Here is a 23,299-nt window from a genome sequence, read left to right on the forward strand (position 1 = left end):
GTATGAGGTGATATTTCATTGTAGTTTTGATTTGCATTTCTCTGATGATGAGTGATGTTGAGCATTTTTTTCATGTGTCTGTTGGCCATCTGGATGTCTTCTTTGCAGAAATGTCTGTTCACGTTTTCTGCCCCTTTTTAAATTGGATTATTTGGGTTTTGGTTGTTCAGTTGTATAAATTAGTTATATATTTTGGATACTAACCCTTTATTGGATATGTTATTTGCCAATATCTTCTCCCATTCAGTAGGTTGCTCTTTTAGTTTTGTTGATTGTTTCCTTCATGTACAGAAGTTTTTTATTTCAATGCAGTCCCAATAATTTATTTTTACTTTTATTTCCCTTGACTCAGGAGACAGCTAGAAAAATATTGCTATAGCCAATGTCAGAGGAATTATGCCTGAGCTCTCTTCCAGGATTGTAATGGTTTCTTGTCTCACATTTAGGTCTATTATCCATTTTGAGTTTATATTGAGTTTATATTTGTGTATGATGTAAGAAAGTGGTACAATTTCATTCTTTTGTCTTTGTTGCTGTCCATTCTTCCCAACACAATTTGTTTAAAGAGACTTTTTTTTCCCATTGCATATTCTTTCCTCCTTTGTCAAAGATTAATTGAGTATATAATTGTGGGTTTATTTCAGTGTTGTCTAGTCTGTTCCATTGATCTATGTGTCTATTTTTGTGCTAGCCATTTTGCTTTTATGAAAGAGCTACATTAGTATCTGTTTTCACTAATGGAAAGAAACCTGAAGGGGATTTTCACTTTTATGAAAAAAATCTGTTACTTTACTAATGTAGGTCTTTTGTATATAAGTGAAGTGGCATAACACCAACTTTTGGACAGCAGGAGATGCCTGTATAAGACAAAATAAGCTTTAAGTTAAAAGTAGTCACAAGAGACGAATATAATCATTATATGAAGTGGTCAATTAATAGAGAAGATGTAACAGGTGTAAATATTTATGCACCTAACATTGGAGCACCTAAATACATAAAGCAAATGCTAACAGAACTCAAAGGAGAAGCGATACAATAATAGTAGATGACATTAATACCACACTCTTAATTATGGATATATCATCTAAACAGAAAATCAATAAGCAAAAAGCAGATTTGACAGCACTATAAGACAAAATGTGCCTAACAGACATATAAAGAACATTCTATTCAACAGCAGCAAAATACACATCCTTTACAAGTGGACATGGAACATTCTCCAGAACAGATCATATGTTAGACTACAAAAGAAGTCTTAACAAATCCGAAATGATTGAAATTATACCAATACTCTTTTTTCTACAATGACGGCATGAAACTAGAAATCAACAACAGAAGGATAATTGGAAAATGCACAAACACATGGACATTAAACACACTCCTGAATAACAAATGAATCAAAGAAATCAAAAAAGAAATTAAAAAAACTTTGAATCAATGAAAATAGAAGAACAACATACCAAAACTTATGGGATGCAACAAAAGTATTTCTAAGAGTAGGATTTATAGCTATAAATGCCTATTTTAAGAAAAAAGAAAGATCTCAAGTAAACAACCTAACAGATCTCACAGAACTAGAAAAAGAAGAACAAACTAAGCCCCAAATTAGCTGAAAGAAGTAAATAATTAAAAAATTAAGCAGAAATATATGAAATGAAGAAAAGGAAAACAATAGAAAATATCAACAAGACTAAGAATTGGGTTTTTTTGAAAGACGAACAAAACTGACAAACCTTTGGCTAGACTAACCAAGAAAAAAAAGAGAGTGGACTCAATAAATAAAAGTATAAGTGAAAGAAGAGACATTACAAGTAATACCACAGATATACAAAGGACCATAAGAGATCACTATGAATAATTATAAGCCAACAAATTGGGTGACTTAGAAGAAACGCATAATTCCTACAAACATACAACTTACTAAGACTGAATCATGAAGAAATAGAACATCTGAACAAATCAATAATGAGCAAGGAGACTGAATCAGTAGTCAAACACCTCTCAACCAAGGGGAGCCCAGTACCAGATGAATTCACCAGTGAATTTACAAAATGTTTAAGGAAGAATTAATGCCCCCCTCAAAAACTTGGGGAAGGGAACACTCCCAAGCTCATTTTATGAGGCTAGCATCAACTTCATACCAAAGCCAGAGAAGAACACTACAAGAAAATAAATTACAGACCAATATCCCTGATGAATATACATGCAAATAGTCTCAACAAAATATTAGCAAATCGAATTCAACAGCACATCTAAAAAAATCATACACCACAATCAAGTGGGATTTAACCCTGAGGTGAAAGGATGGTTCGCCATATGCAAATCAATGAGATACAGCACCTTAACAGAATGAAGGATAAAAATCATATAATTTCAGTAGATGAAGAAAACAACATTTGAAAAAATTCAACAGCTTTTCATGATAAATTATCAAGGAACTGGGTACAGTAAAGACCATATATAAGTAGCTCATAGCTAACATTATACAAAATGGTGAAAAACTGAAAGCTTTTCCTCTAGAATCAGGAATAAGACAAGGGTGCCCACTTTCACTAGTTCTATTCAACAAAGCACTGCAAGTCCCAACCAGAGAAAACAGGCAAGAAAGGTATCCATAAAAAATCCTCAACAAAATATGAGGAAACCATATTTACCATTACATTAAAAGGAACATCCACTGGGGCACCTGGGTGGCTCAGTCGGTTAAGCATCTGACTCTTGATTTTGGCTCAGGTCATGATCTCAGGGTCATGAGATCGAGCCCCGCATCAGGCTCCATGCTGGGTGTAGAGCCTGCTTGGGATTCTCTCTCCCTCTGCCACTCCCCCATCCCATTCATGCTCTCTCTATCACTCTCTCTCTCTCAAAAAAATAAATAAAAATAAATAAATAAATAAATAAATAAATAAATAAAAGGATCACTCACCACAACCAAGTGGGATTTATTCTGGGGATGCAAGGTTGGATCAATATTTGCAAATCAATGTGATACACCATATTAAAAAGGAAGAATAAAAATCATATGATCATCCCAATAGATGCATAAAAAGCATTTCACAAAATTCCACATCCATTCATGATAAAAACTCTCAACAAACTAGATTTAGAAGGGACATATCTCAACATAATAAAGGCCATATATGACAGACCCACAGCTAACATCATACTCAATGGTGAAAAACTAAGTAAGGGCTTTCCCTCTAACACCAGGTAACAAGACAAGGATGTGCACCTTCACCACTTTAATTCAACATAGTACTGAAAATACTAGCCACAGCAAGCACAAAAGAAAAAGAAATAAAAGGTGTCTAAATTGGTAAAGAGGAAATAAAACTGTCACTACTTGCAGATGACATGATACTATACATGGAAAGCTCTAAAGACTCCACCAAAAAAAACTATTAGAAGTAATAAATGAATTCAGTAAAGTCATAGGTTACAAAATTAATACACACATAATGGCTACATTTCTATACACTAATAACAAAGTAGCAGAAAGAGAAATTAAGAAAACAATTCCATTTACAATTGCACCAAAAAAATAATAAAATAAAATACTTAGGAATAAACTTAACCAGGAAGGTGAAAGACCTGTACTCTGAAAACAGTAAAATACTGATGAAAGAAATTAAAGATGGCACAAACAAATGGAAAATTATTCCATGCTCATGGATTGGAATAATTAATATTGTTAAAATGTCTATACTAACCAAAGCAATCTGCAGATTCAGTGCAATCCCTATCAAAATACCAACTGCATTTTTCACAGAACTAGAACAAGTAATACTAAAATTTGTATGGAACCACATAAGACTCCAAATACCCAAGGCAATCTTAAGAAAGATGAATGAAACTGGAGGTATCACAGTCACAGATTTCAAGATATACTACAAAGTTGTAGTAATCAAAATAGTATGGTACTGGCACAAAAACAGACACATAAATCAATGGAACACAATAGAGAGCCCAGAAATAAACTCATGCTTATATGGTCAATTAATCTATAACAAAAAAAGGCAAAAATATACAATGGGGAAAAGACAGTCTCCGTAATAAATGGTTCTGGAAAAACTGGGAAGCTACATGCAAATAAATGAAACTGGACCACTTTCTTACACCATTCACAAAAATAACCTCAAAATAGATTAAAGACCTAAATATGAGATTGAAAACATAAAACTCCTAAAAGAAAACATAGGCAGTAATTCCTTTGATATTGGCCTTACCAGCATTTTTTCAAGATCTGTCTCCTCAAGCAAGGGAAATAAAAGTAAAAATAAACTACTGGGACAACCAAGATAAAAAGCTTTTGCACAGTGAAGGAAACCATCAACAAAACAAAAACACAACCTACTGAATGGGAGAAGATATTTACAAATGTTATATCCAATAAGGGGTTAATATCCAAAATATATAAAGAACTTCTACAACTCAACACCAAAACACCAAATAATCCAATTAAAAAAATGAGCAGAGGACCTGAATACACATTTTCCAAAGAAGACATGCATATGGCAAACAGACATATGAAAAGATGTTTACCATCACTAATCATGAGAGAAAAGCAAATCAAAACCACAATGAGATATCACCTTACACCTGTCAAAATGACTAGAATCAAATAGATAAGAAATAACAAATGCTGGTGAAGATGTGGAGAAAAAGGAACCCTTGTTCATTGTTGGTGGGATGTAAATTGGTGCAGCCACTGTTGAAAACAGTATGGAGGTTTCTCATGAAATTAAAAATAGAACTACCATATGATCCAGTAATTCCACTACTGGGCATTTCCCCAAAGAAAACAAAAACACTAACTTAAAAAGATATATGCACCCCTATGTTTATTGCAGCATTATTTACAATAGCCAAGATATGGAAGCAACCCGAATATCCATCAGTAGATGAATGGATAACACACACACACACACACACACACACACACACACACACACACACACACAATGGAATACTACTCAGCCATAAAAAATGAGATCTTGACATTTGCAACAACATGGATGGACCTACATGGTATTATGCTAAGTATAGTAAGTCAGACAAAGACAAATAGCATATGACTTTGCTTATATATGGAATCTAAAAGTGAATGAATAAACAAACAAAAAGCAGAAACAGACCCATAAATACAAACTGATGGTTGCCAGAGGGGAAGGGGGGAAATGGGTAAAGGGGAGTTTGAGGTACAGGCTTCCAGTTGTGGACTGAATAAGTCACAAGGATAAAATGTACAGAATAGGAAATATGGTCAATGGTATTGTAATAGCTTTGTATGGTGACAAATGGTAGCTGTACTTGCGAGCATAGCATAACATATAGAGGTGTTGAATCATTATGTTGTACACCTGAAACTAATGTAAGTAACAGTGTGTGTCAATTTAAAAAAAAGAAAGAAAAGGCACCTAAATTGGAAAGGAATAAGTACAATTATCTGTGTTTGCACATAAAATAACCTTATATTTAAGAAATCCTGGGGTGCCTGGGTGGCTCTGTTGGTTAAGCGTCCAACTCTTGATCTCAGCTCAGGTCTTGATCTCAGTGTTGTGAGTTTGGGCCCCAGCATGGAGCCTAATTAGAAAAAATAAAAATAAAAATAAAAATATCCTAAAGACTCAACCAAAAGCTGTTGGAAAAATTCAGTAGTTTTAGAATATACAATCAACACTGAAAAATCAGTTGTGCTTCTATATACTACAACAAACTATCTGAAAAAGAAATAAAGAAAACAATCTAAAATTACAATAGCATCAATAACAATAAAATACTTAGGGATAAATTTCAGGAGGTGAAAGATCTGTACACCGAAGACTAGAAGATATTGGTAAGAGAAATTGAAGAAGAAACAAATAGAAAAATGTTCTGTGTTCATTGATCAGAATAATTAGTATTATTAAAATGTCAATACTACCCAAAGTGATCTATAGATTAAAAGTAATCCCTATCAAAGTTCCACTGGAATTTTAACAGAAATAGAAAAAAAAAATCCTAAAATTTGTGTGAAACCACAGATGACTTCACATAGCCCAAGCAATCTTGAGAAAGAAGAACAAAACTGGAGACATCACACTTCTTGATTTCAAACTTTATTACAAAGATATATAATCATATGGACTCTGAAAAACAAACTGAGGGTTCTAGAGGGGAGGGGGGTGGGAGGATGGGTTAGCCTGGTGATGGGTATTGAGGAGGGCACGTTCTGCATGGAGCACTAGGTGTTATGCACAAACAATGAATCATGGAACACTATATCTAAAACTAATGATGTAATGTATGGGGATTAACATAACAATAAAAAATTTAAAAAAAGAAAGAAAGAAAGAAAGAAAGAAAGAAAGAAAGAAAGAAAGAAAAAAAGATATATAATCAAAACACTAAGGTACTAGCATAAAATCATACAGATAGAAAAATGGAACAGAACTGAGAGCCCAGAAATAATCTCACAAATACATTGTAAACTAATATTTGACAAGAGTGCCAAGAATACTCAATGGTGAAACGACATTCTCTTCAATAAACTGTGCTGGGAAAACTGGATATTCCCATGCAAATGAATGAAGGTTGACCCCTATCTTACATCATTCACAAAAATTGACTCAAAATTGATTAAAGACTTAAATGTCATACCTGATACTTCCTCCTAGAAGAAAACAGAGGGGAAAAAAGCTCCTTGACATTGGTCTTCGCAACTTTTTTTTTTTATATGATGCTGAAGTCACAAGGAACAAAAGCAAAAATAAACAAGTAGGACTACATCAAACTAAAAAGCTTCTGCACAGCAAAATAAATGATCAACAAAATGAAAAGGCAACCTACAGAATGGGAGAAAATATTTGCAAACCATATATCTGAAAAGAGTTTAATATCAAAAATATATAAGGAAATCATACAACTGAATAGTAATCATCATCATCATCATCATCATCATCATCATCATCATCAATTTGATTTTAAAATGGGCAAAGGACCTGAATAGACTGTTTTCCTCAGAAGATATACAAATGGCTATCAGGTCCTTGAAAAGATGCTCAACATCACTAATCAGGGAAACGCAAATCAAAACCACAATGAGATCTCACTTCACACCTGTTAGAATGGCTATTATCAAAAAGCAAGAGATAACACCTGTTGCCAAGAATGTGAAGAAAAGGAAACTCCTCTGCACTGTTGGTGGGAATGTAAATTGGAACAGTCACTATGGAAAACTGTGTGGAGGCTTTTCAAAAAATTAAAAATAGAACTACCATACGACCCAACAATCCAACTGCTGGGTATATATTCTAAGGAAATGAAATCACTATCTCAAAAAGATACCTGCACCCCCATGTTCCTTTGTAGTATTGTTCACAATAGCCAAGACATGGAAACTACACAATAGCCAAGACATGGAAACTACCTAATTATGCACCAAAGGATAAATGAATAAAGAAAATGTTATACATATAAAATGCAATATTATTCAGCCATGAGAAAGAAAGAAATCCTGCCATTTGAGACTACATGGATGGACCTTGAGGGCATTATGCTAAGTGAAATAAATCAGAGAAAGACAAATACCATATGTTCTCACTTATATGTGGAATCTAAAAAAAGTCAAACTCACAGAAACAGAAAATAGACAGGTGGTTGCCAGGTAGGTGGGAGAAATGGGGAGATGGAGTTCAAAGGGTAAAAACTTGCAGTAATGAGTTAGTCCTGGGTATCTAATGTACACCCTGATGACTGGAGTTAACAATACCGTATGGTAAATTGAAATTTGCTAAGAGAGTAGATCTTAAATGCTCTTAACACACACACGCACGATAACTACGGGAGGTGATGGATGTTAACTAACCTATTTGTGGTAATCACTTCACAATATATATGTATATAATCACACTGTATACCTTAAACTTGCACAATGTTGTCAATTATATCTCAATAAAAGTGGAAAAATTTTTGAAAAATTTAAAATAAAAGTAATCTTACCTTCCAACCTTATAACAAACTTTTACACATTTAAATGTATATGAAAAGTATTTACTTTTAAATTCAATTTAATTGACCTGATTTTGATATTAATTTCCTATAGGTGTACATACAGTAAGAGAATCCAATGGATAATATTATTTTATTTCCTTTGATATTGCTATTTCCCTGTACAAATTAGTAAACTGACACTCTGGATTCTATATAAGCCTTGTAATTTTGTTAATTATGAGCTCACCCTATATAAATGGATGCTATTTTTTTTTTTGTATGAGGAAATTCAGCTTCTGAGCTGGTATGGTTGAGGTACAGATATTGTGGGTTCTTTAAAATATCATCTAGGTAATGAGCACCATCATGAAAGTCTTCATGAAAGACAACAAGCTGGCTTTGGCAACACAGAGACATATTCTTTGACCTGGCCAATACACTTTCCATTTTGAAATTCTAAGAGTTTCAAAGGAGTTATATGAGAATTTCAGTACCTCTCAGCCCCAGTCAATATAATGCTATTATATTAAAGATAAGATAAAATGAGTTAAAAAAAAAAAAAGAAGAAGAAGATAGCAGGAAGGGAGGAATGAAGGGGGGAATCGGAGGCGGAGACGAACCATGAGAGACTGTGGACTCTGAGAAACAAACTGAGGGTTCTAGAGGGGAGGGGGGTGGGGGGATGGGTTAGCCTGGTGATGGGTATTAAAGAGGGCACGTTCTGCATGGAGCACTGGGTGTTCTACGCAAACAATGAATCATGGAACACTACATCAAAAACTAATGATGTAATGTATGGTGTTTAACATAACATAATGATAAAAAAAGATAAGATAAAATGATAAAATTAACTGGAGAGTCTGATCACATATGTGAATTGTGGATATGACATTTTAGATAACCCACAATGCTTATTATAAACTGCAATAAGCAATCCTGTATATTTCTAACACCAGACAGTATTTACCTCAGAAACATATATAAAACCAATTCCATGCACTACAAAGGAGACATTAGAAATTGTTGGAGTAGGGGCAGATTATTTAATGAATGGTACTGGTATTATGTGGAAAGGATCCATTTTCCTCTACAAAACACAAGCCCCAATTCATTCTAGATAAATGAGTGTTTCTTTCTCTTCATCCACCCATTCCTTTTAAAATATTTAAGATACCTAATTTTCCTGGAATTTGCTCATGTGTATTGGGGTCTAACTTTGTTTTCCCAAATGCCTAGGTAATTATTCTAACACCATTCACCAATGTGTAGAAGAGTTAACATAACAGACCTGAATTTGCTAGCCTTAGAAAGGTCTGCTTGTACAGTTGGCCCTTGGTGGGATTCTGGTAATTTATTAGCCAGAAGGATAAAGAAAACAAAAGGGAAGACCCAATTACTAACATTAGGAATGAGAGAGGAGATATCACTAGATAGTCTACAAGTATCAAAATGATAATAAGAAGTTGATTGACAAGGCTGTAGCGAAACAGGCACTCTCATCCATTGCTGGTGGGTGTGAAAATGTGTAACACCCCTTTAGAGGGATATTTGAGAATAGCTAATAAAACTACACTGCACATGCATATCATCCATCCCCACTTCTAGGATCCACCATCCCCACTTCTAGGAATCCACCCTGAAGATAGACCTCTAACCATACAAAAATACATTTGCATGAGGTTATCTGTCCAGCATTAATAATAACAGTAAAATATTGGAAATAAATGTCCACATGTAGAGTGATTGAACAAATTATGGTAGTGACACAAGGGAGTGTTATTCAGATGGAAAAAATGAGAAAGATCTCTATGTACTGACTGGCTTCAAGTCTGTAAAATATGCAAATAAATAGATTAATGGGATTAGTAAAATTTATTTTTCCTAAATATATTTTCCTAAAAAAAAAAAAAACCTCTGGCATCCTGTGGCTATTTCACAGTTCTGGACTCTGACCAAAAGGGATTAACATAAATAAGGCAGTGCCACAAAGGATCGCTGTAAATCACCAAGTCTAAAGCTTTGAACAGAAAACAAAAACAAGGAAAAGAGCTAAGGCCCACAGAGGGGAACCTGTGAGACCATCCATAAACCGGTTTCTGCAGATGGTTCCTAGAAAGACCTTCCTTTAAGGCTCAAGACTGAAAAGGGAGGGACCTCAGATAGAGCAGGTAGAGTAGTGACCCTTGTATCCTTATATGGGAGGGAGTTGTCAGGGGGGTACAATGGGACTAGGCTCTTTCAGAACCTCATATCCAGGGCAGACCCCCAGAATGATGCTGCCTGGGATGAGATCCAGGGATCCTCTTGGGAGTTGAGAAGCTTGCTGTTATACCAATGAGAAATCCTATGTGAAGGGCCCAAAGCATCTAGGTTCCTTTCTCTTAAGTGTGTTGCCTCTCACCTTCCCTAGAGCTGGCGGGATTGAGGTTAATTCGTCTCTTGCATCTCCAGGCCGCTGGAGCCTTGGAGTAAGTCACTCTTGTTCCCCCCTCATCCCCCACCCCAACTCGCCCCCAATATTGAGCTTAGCCATCCCCACCATTTGAATGACAGAGAGCAAAGAGTGAGTGCCAACTAGGTGAGAGGAAGGGAGCGGTAATGTCGGTCATAGATCCTATCAGTTCCCATCCCTGCCTTTTCAGAAAAAACGCCACTGGTGTGCAGAAATTGTCACTTCACCGTTTCCCCTCTCTGGGCCCCCGAAGCCAACTCCCTCCGTGTGTCCCCCTCCCACACCCACAAACAGAATCACTCAGAGCGGGGCGGGAAGGCTGGGAGTGGGGGAGGGGTGTTCAGAAGGCAGGAGAGAGCAGAGAGCAGGAGAGTCCGAGGCACTCCCTGCACCCGCACCTAGTCTCAGCCACCACCTCCCACCGATGCCATTTCCCGGCCCCGCACCCACCTCCTCCAACAGCAACCGCTGCTTCTCTCACGTCTTCCTCCCGCAGGATGACTTCCTGCCTCTTGAGCTCCTGGGCAAAAGACTGACCCCGGCTAAGACGCTGGCAACAGGCCGAGGGGCTGTGCCCTCTACCAACAAATGCTGTAATTCTGATCGCCCAAGAAATTCGTTTCCAGGTTAGTGCAGCATGGAGAGACCCCCACCCACCCACCACAACGTCCTACCACTCCTCCCACGGCAGTCTGTCACTCGTCAGGTGTATGTCCTTCCTGCCCCTTTTCCGTGCTGCACACCTCTGTGTTTGCCCAAGTGAGAGCGTGGTCACGTGAGCCACCACCAGCCTCACGTGACCGCGCAGTCAGCTTGCCTGCCGCAGCCCTGCCGCACGGATGGTAGAATCTTCTGCCCCTGAGGTTGAGACGCTTGCTAGAAGAACCTGAAGCTCCTGTCCTGGTGAAGATAGAGCTGAAGGAAAGCTGGATTTGGAGCCAGAGCTTCCAGCCCTAGTGCTAGACCTGGGCCTTGCTCTGTTAGGACACAGGGCTGGTGAGGAATACTCGATGAAGAGTTTGGAGACGAACTGATTTTTATTATTCTGTATGATACTCGGGCGACATATTAAAACACACACACACACACACACAGTCTACCTTGAAAAATATCGATGAGCAAAACAAGCATTCTAACTCCAGTGTCCACTACCAGGATGATCCCTGTTAATGCTTGTGGTTTGTGAAGGCAGGCAAAACTGCCACTTTGCCCTACTTCCATAAACCTTGAATACCAGAATCGGGTAGGAAAAGAACAAAACACTGCATTCCCAAACAAGCAAAAAAACAAAAAAAAAACAAAAAAAAACAGCGTCACCATGTCTGTTTATTTTCCTGAAAATAATAAAATTTTGTATATTTCCTAACCTGCACTCCCCTTCATCCCCTACCCCCCACCCAAAACAACTGTATGCCTTTCACTCCTGTCTGAATATATATTACCTTTTTGAATGTGAAAAACCTCTAGTATGATTCAGGAACTTTTTGGAAATTTTAAAATCCCTTTATGTATTTTTATTTGGCAAGCCAGTCTTTTTTAAATTGTACTCTCTTAAAATTATTTATTCCCTTGATATGTTTTATATTACAGATTTTTCCATAATCAAATATAAGCTTGCATAAATTTGGTCCACTCACACACATTTATTTTTATAATGGAGTTATACTTTCCACGTATGATACCAGTCTTTTCTATTTCACCAAATAAACCATCAGAGCCTTTCTTATTCAATTTAAAAATCTATACATCATCACTTTTAGTGGCTGTATGGTGTTACCATAACACTTTCCATGGGCACCACCCTGAAGAAATGGTTTTCCTGACTCAGTTTATTGTGTCTACTTTCTTGTCTTATTCTTTTAACATTTAGGCAGTATCAAAGAAACACCCATACTTTGAGCTGCAAAATGCAACTTCTCAGCTCTTCAAAACTTACCTCATCCTCTATGTCCCTTAACCACTCCAGGCTGACTGGATAACTCACTCCCATGGAAAACACCTTTTCCAACTCCATGCTTTTCTTCACACCACCCAAACTTTTTCAAATATTCCAGAGCCCAACTTAATTGGGTCCTTTTTCTCTGAGGCATGCCCTGAGTAGCAGTCCATGGTAACCCTTGCATTTAAAGTTATTAGAATAAGCTTTTTCAAGGAGCATATTATTTATGCATTAATTACCTGCATGCGTTCCTGTGTTAACTTTGCACCTATATTTTAAGTTCAAGGAGAAGGGTGACTTCTGACAACTTTAACACAACTTTATTGAAAACACAAACAAGACTCAAATAGACCTCAATACACTAGAACAACAATCAGAAGGGTAGCTGGCTTACTTTTGATGGTTCAGTTCACTTTAACTTAAATACTAAGTGTCACAATCTGGACAAAAACACAAATATCAACAAATGTGCTTTCAGTTCTAATATTCATTTGGCATCAGAAGAATCAGCTCACACACAGTTGGGCAAAGTCAGTGTTGGCAATAAAGATATACATTACAACACAGAATCAACTATGTAATTCAAAACATTATTCAAGGAATTGTTAACTTAGGAACATAAGGACAAAGGCAAGTGATTAATCATACTAATTTTCTCGGTCTGCCTCAGGGTCCTTTTGACCATCTGTTTTGCCTTGCAGTTCCTTAGCAAATTCCTCAACTTCATGGAATGCAGAAATAAGTGACTCAAGACTGAAATCATCATCAGTGAACAACACTGACTCCCTTTTTATATTGTTACCAATATTCTCAAACATTGCTAGAACAACTTGAATATTGTCATTTGTCTCTTTCCTGTTAAAAAGGCTCATAAATTCTGACACTGCTTCAGCACTGAGTAGTTCTTTTGTCATGACAGGATTTTCAGACAAATTCATTAGCATTTTCAGAACATGAAACCTTGTTTTGGTATTGCCCATGGCTAACAAGGAGAGAAATCCAGACATATACTTGGCAACCAGTGTGTGGTAGTCAGTAGTTGTAGTGAGATGTCTAACCATCCTTATTCCAGATAGCTGTTCAGGGGAATCTAAGCTGTAAGCAAGGGTTTCTTCACACACTTGACATACATATGTCTGAATCATGTTTAGATTTGGATAAGGTGGAGCCAGACGAATCATATTTTCCAAAAAACTTGTCCTAACCCGGGAGGAAGGATAATTGAGCAAGGTTTCAATAAGTGAGACAACACCTGAATCCCGAATGAAATCTCGGGTAAATTGAGAAGCACTTCTCATACCCATTGCAATTTTAGATATTTCATGAACAAAAGGATCTCGGATTTTGTCCATTAATAAAAGGAGTTCTTCAAACTCTTCAGAACCAATTTTAAGCTCACATTGTATGCAGCTGCAGGACCAACTCTCAGGCTCTGCACTCTCTCGGGTTCTAAGATGCTCCCGAATTTCCCTGACTGACCTGTAGGATGGATCATACTGAAATGGGAACTCAGGTTCAGGCTGATCAGGCTGAAGCAAAGATTCCTGCTCTTCCCCTTCTGAGTTAAGTTCCATGTGCTTGGGCTTTCCTCCAAACATTTCAGAGAACAGAGATGCTGCCTCTTTTGGAAATCTAAAGGGGAATGGAGATGGGAAGCCAACCCTACCCCATGGACCAGGCTTGAATTGAATAGTGACCTCTTCCCAGCTCTGGGGCCTGCGTGAGGCATCAGGCTCCTGCTCAAATGAACACTCAGACCTGCGAATGGCCCTGAACACAGGCCTAGGATTGGATTCAAAATGGGCCTCATCTCCTGCCCAGAACCAGGACCCCACTATGGCCTCATCCTCCTCAGCTACTGTCCTGGTCTCACAGTTGGTCCCATACCCAGTCCTGTTATTGGCCTCATCTTTAGCTCCAAACCAGGACCCAACAACTGTCCCTTCCTCATTTTCTGGCCTGGACTCACAGGTAACAACAGTTCCAGTCTCGTTAACGTCCTTCTCCCCAGACCAGAACCAGGGCTCAACAATGATCTCTTCATCATCCTCTGGCTTGGATGCACAGCTTTTCTCTGCTTCTACACTGACTTCTTTTGCAACACAGAACCAGGATCCAAAAATGGTTTCTTCTTCAGTGCTTGATCTGCTCTGTTCTACTGCCTGGGGCCCAATCTCTACACTGTATTCTTCTTCAGCCCAAAACCAGGACCCAACAATGATTTCCTCTTCCTCAGTCACTGGCATGGACTCAAAACTGGCTCCTGCCTCCAAGCTGGCCTCTTCTTCTGCCCAGAACCAAGACCCAACAGTGGCTTCCTCCTCTTCAGCCTCTGGACTGGATTTGTTGCAAAAGCCAGCCTCCTTCCTAATGATCTCTTCCCTGGCCCAGAACCAAGCCCCAACAATAGCTTCCTCCTCAGCTGCCAGTCTGTCCTCTTCTCTAGCCTCAGCTGCTGTCTTGAGCCTGTCCTCTTCTCCAGTCCAGAACCAAGAACCAATAATGTCCTCTTCCTCAGCATCTGGCCTGGATTCCTCTCTATCTGTAGCCTCCCTTATGGTTTCATCTTTCCAGAACCAGGATGTGATCATGGTCTCCTCCTCCACCAGCGGCTTGGCCTCTTCTCCAGTCCCATCATCTATACTGACCTCTTCTGTAGCCCATAACCAGGGCCCTATAATGGTCTCTGGGCTTGCGTATTTTCTGGACCAGAATGATGACTCAACAGTGTCCTGTTCCTCCTCTGGCCTAGACTTCCAGCTGCCTCCATTGGCAGTATACATGCAGGGATCGTCATCCCAGAAGCAAGAATCATTGTTGGTCTCTTCATCCCCTGTCATAAATTTGCATCTGGCACCAGCTCCATACTTCTTACTGACTTCTGTGGTCCCAAACCAAGATGATAGAATATCCTCTTCCTTGTCTTTCAGGCTAGACTTGTTGCTGACCTCAGTCCCCACACAAGCTTCTACTCCATCCCAGAACCATGACCCAATAACGGGTTCCTCCTCAGCTCCTGGCATGGTGTCACAGCTGACTTTAACCCCAGAATCATTCTGGGCCTGGTTTCCAGCCCAAAACCAGGACCCGAATATTGTCTCTTCTTCATCTTCTGGACTGGTGTTTTCTCCAAACTCATCCTCTGTATCGACCTCTTTTCTATCCCAGAACCAGGGACCAATGACCTCTTCTTCCTCAGACCTTGGCGTGGATGCACAGCTGGCTCTAACATCAGCTTCTACACTGGCCTCATCACTGACCCAAAACCAGGGCCCAAAAATGGTCTCTTCCTCAGCCTCTAGGCTGGTTTCTTCACTAGCCCAGAAGCAGGAACCAGCAATGACCTTTTCTTTATCATATGCTACCATAGATTTAGAGGTAGCCTCAGCCCCAGTTTCCATACTGGTCTTTTCCCCAGACCCAAGCATGGAATTACCAATAGACTCTTCCTCAGTCCTTGGTCTGGATTTACTGCTGGCATCAGTCCTTATACTGGCTTCTTCTTCAGTCCAGAACCAACTGCCAACAATGGACTCATCCTCCACTTGAGAACTGTACTTGACACTGGCCCCACCAACTACACTGGACTCTTCTGTAGCCCAGAACCAGTTCCCAATGAGGAACTCCTCCTCGGACTTGGCTTCTTGCTTGGCCCTGACTCTGGGCTTAGTTGTCACCTTTTCCTTTGCCGTTATTCTGGCCCTGGCCTCTTTCTTGGACTTGGGTCTTGACAAGTTATTAGCCTTTTCTCCAGGCCAGAACCAGGACTCTTTTTTGACTACATCTATAGATCCAGACACAAAATCAATGGAAGCTTCTTGCCTGGCCCTGTGCCTGGCCCTGACATTGGCCCCTTTCCTGGCTCTGGGTTTGGACCTGGATTTGGCCTCCTCTCTAGCCCAGAACCAGGACTTCACATTGCCTTCACATTCAGATCCAGAACTGGACTCAGAAACTTCTTTCTTGGACCTAAACCTGGACCTGTTATTGGTCTCTTCCTTGGGCCTGGACCACATATTAGTCTTTTCTCTGGCCCAGAGCCAGGATGTCTTAATAGATTCATCCTCAGAGCCAGAACTAGACAAAATGTAAAACTCCCGATTGATGTTGGGCCTAGACATGGCCTCTTCTCTGGCTATGTGCCTGGATCTGGCACTGGCCTTTACCCTGCCTCTAGGATGAAACTTTGTACTGACCTCTTCTCCACTCCAGAACCAGGAACTCAGAGAGGATCTGTCCACCCATCTGAAATCACACTTCTGAGGGATCTCTTGTTTGGACATAGGCCTGGGGCACCACCAGGACCCCACATTGCTCTTCTCCTCTGACCCAAACAAAGGCCGTTTTCCTGATTGGAATTTGACCCTGGTGCCAGAAAAGGACTCAGTGTCCTGACTGATCAGTTCCCTATCCATAGATAAGATCTTAGATTTAGCAGCTGACCCAGACTCAGTACTAACCAGTGGCCAGGCTATGGTATTGGTCTGGGACACTGCCTCTGTCTTCAACATTGCTTTACCATCAAACTCAGTCTGGGCCCATGAATGGGCTTTATCTGTGGGCCCTGACCCAGGGATTGCTTTGGCCTCATTCTTAGGATGCACCACACCTACTGCCATGGGTTCAGCTTTGGGCCTTGCACCACCTACTGCCATGGCATCAGATTTAGGCCTTGCCCCAGGCATTACCTGTGCCTGGGTCCTAACCTTGGGTCTGACCACCAACAGGACTTCATTCTCTCTTTCAGCCCCACCCCCAACCTCTTCTCCAGCCTTCTTTTCAGGCTTTGCCTGGGCAGCAGGTTCAATCTCAGCCCCAGTCATGGTATAAGTTACAGAGGAGGCCCAGTTAAGTAACCCTACCCCAGTCTCAGCCTCTACCACAGACCTCTCAGTTTTGTATCTTCACACTCTGATCTTTCAGTGATTCAGGTGGTAGAGCTGGAAACAAATGTTAGAGTCAATCACTAGTCCATCAGTCAATCAACCTCCTTCCGAAGCCTAGCCTCGGTCAGTATCACAGACAAAGTGCAGAAGAGGCCCAACCAAGCTGGGGGACGATGGATGTTCCTGGGTGGGTGCAGACCTGTTGAGGGTGGTGGTCAGCAGCAATTCCAACACCACCAGAGCTGCCACTGGAGGTGGATCTAAGGAAAGAGAATGACATGGGGCTTTGAATCTCTTCTAATTGTGTTGCTCCATGCAGAGATTCACACAGAGACTGGACTTTGAATGTTTAGTGGGACAGTTGGACTAGTTAGAAAGTCTTCTGTCACCCTCATTTCACCCATGTTTTACCCCAGAATTTGCCACATTACTTTGCCTGATACAAAACAGGTATGAAACTGGTAAGTGTTGGCAATGGGAGAGGTTTAGGAGCCCCAGAGTACCATAATCACTCTTGGGCCAGTGTTGATTTCCACTTCCCCATCCAAAGTTGTACCCACTCTCATACCAACCTATACAGATGTGGTGTGATTTCCCCCTCCTTTCCTTGATTCCAGTGTTGTCAAACCCTAAAGCAGCCTGGAGGCTGTCCTAGGAATAAGTAAAAATAAAGGAGAGAATGGAGCCTGACTGCTAGATAGATAAGAGGGTACGCTGACCTCTGATGCAAATATCTCTCTTACCATAAGAATTCCATTTGTCTGTTTCCTGTCTCCTTATCCCTGCTCTCAGGTCTTCTTCCCTTCAGAGCCAATCCACACCTACCCCAGTATTCCTAGTATCTCCTGCAGGAAATGGACAAGGGATGCTGTGGCAGTGTGCAAATCTGGCAGCAAGCAGGAGAGGTGGAGAAGTTCCCAGAACCCACGTGGATCAAAGACACTTGCCATGATCTTACTCTATAGTACTCCTGTGATTTACCCACCTTCACACCAACCTCCAGAGATTTGAACCAGTCTCCTCCTCTCTCCTTCCTTACAGAAGTGAGCAGCCTTAAAGCAGGTCTATGGACAGACACAAAGGCAAAACATTCAGGAAATAATGGTAGCAACTGAGTGCTTGGTGGACTGACCAACACCAAAGAGAAGAGTATCCATATTATCTTCGAACATTTAGGGTCCTGTTGATAGAATATTCTCATTTAATTTAGGCCTTCTGTTTCACGGTACTGGATAACAACTCTTCACATGACCTCTTCCCATTATTCCCTTCTCCAATTATAAGGATTCACCACTAGGTGTTCACACTCCTTTGTGCTGTACTACAGAAATGGGGGAAAATACACAGCATATTCCAGAACACAGTATGTGCAGTGACCCTTGTAATTATGACTTGTGTCTCACCCTCACCTCCTAGCCCATCTTTTCCTACCACGAATTTTCAGTGGTGAGGAAGGCAAGGGAAGTCCTTAGAAAACTAATACAAAGGGGAATTTTAGAAGGTATTCCTGGACGCCTGACCTGACATCTTCCTGGTCACCCCACCCCAATTCAGCTTTCCACTCAATGGCTGCTGCCCATCCCCCCCAGCCCCACACACCTCCAGAAATCCAGGCCATTGTCCTGCTCCTCCTTTTTCTCAAGCCTCTCCTCTACAGATACACCCTGCGGGAGGAAACCGCCAGAGCTACTGCGCAGAGAGAAGACTTTGGCATCAACCAGGCACCTGTGGGAAAGGACAGCGCCCAGGGCCCGGGACCCAACAGGCCCCTTTCCAGAATCAGGGCCCGGAGTAACCGACGCCACCGGCCACCCGCTCCCCGCCAGCTGGGCACAGAGCTCGGACGCCATCTTCCCCCCCCCTCCCCGCCCCCCGCCCCGGCGGCCTCCCTGGGCGCCCCCCACCCCAGCTCCCACTCCGCCATTTCTGCCGCAGCAGCCTCCCCCCACAGCTCTCTCCCCGCACAGGCACCGTCGACGGCGGGTCGCGGGCGCCTGGAAAGCTGGCCGCGGAGTGGCGGGCGCAGTTCGCCTCCAGAGGATCCGAGGGAGCCTCTCCGGCCAGCCCCGGTGCCCTGGGCCCGGCCCGCGCCAATCGCCGCCTCTCCTCGCCAGGGGTCCCGCGGCGCTGCGCACCTCTCTGAGGGACCAGCTCAGGGACCCGGTCGCCTCCTCCTGGCCAGGCTGCCAGGGTCTGGGGTCCGGGAAGGCTGGAAGCCGGGCGACAGTGGGGGTCCCCCCGCCTTCCCCACGACACCCCCACTTGCCTTCACAGGCTCAAGGTGCAGGTCGTTGGCCTCCCCCCTCCTCTCGGCGCTCCTCACTCGGATTCCCACCGCCTTGCGTGCGGCCAGAATCGCAAAGAGGCGTCCCGCCCCCCGCGCCGCTGCACCAAACTGGGCAGGGGCTGCGCAGGATGCGGCACGAAACGCTCGCGGCGAGGGTGTCGGGAAGGGGGGCGGAGGGATACGGCACGAATGGGCTCGACGCCCCCTCCCCGGCCCACCCTAGTTCCGACCCAGAGGGGGCGGGGCCGGGAGGAGCCCCAGCCTAAGGGGCGGGCTCACAGCAGCGCGCCTCTGCGGACCTCCGCGGCGACCACCCCCTCATTGCTGGCCCTGCAATCCATGGGACCCCGCGAGGGTTGGCGGTGGGGGCTAGGATCCAGAGGTCGGGGGCGGCGGGGCGGGGAAGGTGCGCTGCCGGCAGCAGCGGATGGATATCAGCCGCCCCTCGGTGTGTGAGAGTCCCCCGACTGTTCAGTGTCTGTCCACCTCCCTCTCCCCCATTCTGTCCACCATCCTAACCAGAGGCCGGTGGGCCAGGGCCTGTCAGGACAGCAGGCTGCGAGGGGAAAGGCGACCTAGGGCCACACTGCCCCGGAGGTTCTGGGGTGGGTGGCCGTCCCACGTTCTTCCTTCACTGCTTCGCGGGGCCACTGAAGGGAGGAAGGTGGGAGGGGGCCCCCACGGAGGCCTCACCACTGCGCCTTTTCTAAAGGAAGGCAGACCTACACCCCTACCCCGAGAAAACCAACCACTGCTCTGCCTCCATTCTTTCTGCCACACTGCTGTTTCCCCCCCATTCAAACTGGCAACATGCTTTTGCCATTTCGCAGTCCCCACAGTTGCCCACATAGGGCCTTTTTTCGCCAGGCACGACCCACACTGGGTCCTAGGATATTTCCTGTCTGTTGTCCCCATTGGCCAGGGGTCGGGCTGGTCATGGCTCTTCTTCAACTGCCCTATCAAGTCTTCTCTTGCAGTCACATCCAAGCTCTCATGATCTTTGGCCGTGTGGAAATGTGGCAGGGAGTGGAACCAGCTTGGATCTCAGCCACTTGCCATACATACCTGTCTAGTTTCCCCAGACATTCTTTGGAGGAAGACCCCATCATGTACCTACTTCCCAAGACAGCACCTGGTGGTTTTTGAATCCTCTGATTCCTTTACCCCTACATCCTTCCTCTAGTCTTGAGCCCTTCCTTTCTGTGCTCCATGGGGCAAACAGAGCAAAGTGTTTAAACACGACTGTGGTTGAGCACCAACCTGCTGGTGCCCATTTTAAACCCAATTAAATGCCACTTTCACTGTGATAGGCTGAATAAAGGTCCCTCAATCATGTCCACATCCTATTCTCCAGAACCTGTAAATATGTGATGTTACAGGGCAAAGGAGAAGTAAGATTGCTGATCGAATTAAGATTGCTCATCAGCTGAATTCAAAATAAAAATATACTGGGTCTCTTCCTGGCCAATGTAATTACAAAAGTACTTCAAATGTGGAAGAAGTAGGCAGGAGAGTCAGTGTCACATCAAAGTAGCATGAGAAAGACTGGATAGGCCATTGCTGGCTTTGAAGATGAAACAAAGCCAGGGCCCAAGGAATGCAGGCAGCTTCCAGAAGCTGGAATAGGCAAGAAAAGCAGATTCTCCCTAGGATCCCTCAGAGAATTGAAGCCTGACCATCACCTTCATTTCAGACCAATGAGGTCCTTTTTGTATTCCCAACATCCAGGGCTGTAAGCTAATACACTTGTGTTATTTTGAGTCGCCAAGAATGTGGTAATGTGTTACAGCAGCAGTAGGAACTAAATTTACTCACCATCTTGACTTGAAAGTCTATCCTCCTTGACTTACTTTACTTGGCCTTCAACCCCTGGGAAGATCAATTCCGGGGGCTCATCTCTTACCCCTATAACCACCTTCTCCAGCAATCCCCTGTCTCTGTTTTCTAAAGAAAAGAGACTTTTGCAATGGCCTTTGAGGTTCATCTTGGACAAAGTCCCCATTTGCTGAAAATCAATGATGGTTTTGAGGATGAAAAGGGAACTATAATTTTACCATGAATTTTCATATATTTTCATTTCAGCTTTTATTTGTTTTTAAACATTTGTTATAACTATGCAATATTTAGGTGATAAAAAACCATCTGGAGATGATTCTATACAGTATCTGGACTGACAATGGATGTCAATTATCAGAGGAGGGCTGCTTTTACTGTGCTGTTTAAATGGCTTTAGCTGAACTGTGGATCACTTTTTTCTTTATTCCACAGCATACTATCTTGGGTGAATGCCAGGCTTGAAGAAGGGAGTCTGAGCTCTGCTGGGATCTGTGGGTGTGTGTGAATCTCCTTGCCTCCCTGAACTGTTCTTTCACTTTTTTAAAGTCTCTGGTGCCTTTCATTCATTCAAGAAATACACATGAATACCTTCTTTATCCTAGGCACTGGAGATATGGTAGAAACACAAATGAAAGAAATCTCTGTTCTTGCGGAAGCTACATTTACTTGTAGTTTCTTTCTTATTCAAATTCTTATCCTAGAATTTTATGGTCATACCAGCATAATGTTGTCTGGTAATTCTCAAGGTGATCCAGTATTGAATCCAAGATATTTACTGACAGGGGAGTGGACCTACCACAAGCTGAGAGAGTACACTATGAAAATTTGAAATTTTGTTGGACAATTTGTTCTCAATTCATTTACTGAACAGGCCCTATGGCTGTTTAATAGTTATTAAACTGAGAAAAGTCCTCTTTTAAGCTCTGCATGTGTTAGCACTTTATGTGTATATATCAGATTACTTAAATGTCATCTTTAATATCGGAGAGCATATAAAGGATTGAAACAGGATGCTGACCTATGTCTTTGTGGCTGCTAAGTAATAGTCTATTTACTTCCTTCTAAAATGGATTCTGGGGCGCCTGGGTGGCTCAGTTGGTTAAGCGACTGCCTTCGGCTCAGGTCATGATCCTGGAGTCCCTGGATCGAGTCCCGCATCGGGCTCCCTGCTCAGCGGGGAGTCTGCTTCTCCCTCTGACCCTCCCCCCTCTCATGTGCTTGCTCTCTCTCATTCTCTCTCTCTCAAATAAATAAATAAAAAATCTTAAAAAATAAAAAAAATAAAAAAAAATAAAATAAAATGGATTCTGGTCTGATTACAATAGCCATAGTTTCACTCCCCAGTGTCTCCACTAGCACCTGTATAACACTGACTAGCCTCTGAAATCTAAATTTCTGTAGTGTAAGTACTTGCCATTGAACTTTTGATTGCCAAGGCATCCACTTCAAAAGACATCCATTATACTATATATAGAAAACTCTATAAATAGTCCAGCAAGAATGGTTAGAACTGATAAAGAAATTCAGTAAAGTCAAAGGATACAAAATCAATGTATGGAAATCTTGCATTACTATATAGCAATAATGAAGCAGCAGAAAGAGAAATTGTGAAAACAATCCCATTTACAATTGTACCAAAATAATAAGATACCCAGGAATAAACCTAACCAAAGATGTGAAAGACCTGTACTCTGAAAACTATAAAACACTGATGAAAGAAGTTGAAGACAACATGAAGAAATGGAAAGAAATTCCATGCTCATGGATTGGAAGAACAAATATTGTTAAAATGTCTATACTACCCAAAGCAATCTACACATTTAATGCAATCCTTACCAAAATACAACAGTAATCTTCACAGAACTAGAACAAACAATTCTAAAATTTGTATGTAACCATAAAAGACCCCAAATATCCAAAGCAACCTT

The 23,299-nt window shown here is 41.9% G+C and overlaps 2 protein-coding genes across 13 annotated transcripts in view; both read right to left on the bottom strand.

Moving 5' to 3' along the window:
- ARMCX5 (armadillo repeat containing X-linked 5) overlaps nt 1–23,299 on the bottom strand; it is a 105,432-nt gene that overhangs the window by 49,943 nt on the left and 32,190 nt on the right. The window lies entirely within an intron of this gene.
- GPRASP1 (G protein-coupled receptor associated sorting protein 1) lies at nt 12,661–20,018 on the bottom strand. 2 transcript variants are annotated; one of them, XM_078064194.1, is made up of 6 exons: nt 19,515–20,018; nt 18,848–18,912; nt 18,234–18,312; nt 17,992–18,093; nt 17,821–17,899; nt 12,661–17,508 (listed from the first exon to the last, which is right to left on the bottom strand). In XM_078064194.1, exon 6 carries the CDS (start codon nt 17,183–17,185, stop codon nt 13,010–13,012), a length of 4,176 nt encoding a protein of 1,391 aa, XP_077920320.1. In that variant the 5' UTR covers nt 17,186–17,508; nt 17,821–17,899; nt 17,992–18,093; nt 18,234–18,312; nt 18,848–18,912; nt 19,515–20,018; the 3' UTR covers nt 12,661–13,009. The 2 variants fall into 2 exon arrangements, with proteins under 2 accessions (XP_077920320.1, XP_035939939.1); XM_036084046.2 differs by having other exon boundaries at nt 18,848–18,937.

The sequence above is a fragment of the Halichoerus grypus genome, chromosome X (assembly GCF_964656455.1).
Source record: "Halichoerus grypus chromosome X, mHalGry1.hap1.1, whole genome shotgun sequence".
Lineage (NCBI taxonomy): Eukaryota > Metazoa > Chordata > Mammalia > Carnivora > Phocidae > Halichoerus > Halichoerus grypus.

Excerpts from the sequence above, each read along its gene's own strand:
- GPRASP1 (XM_078064194.1), bottom strand. The coding sequence starts at position 17,185 with ATGACTGGGGCTGAGATTGAACCTGCTGCCCAGGCAAAGCCTGAAAAG.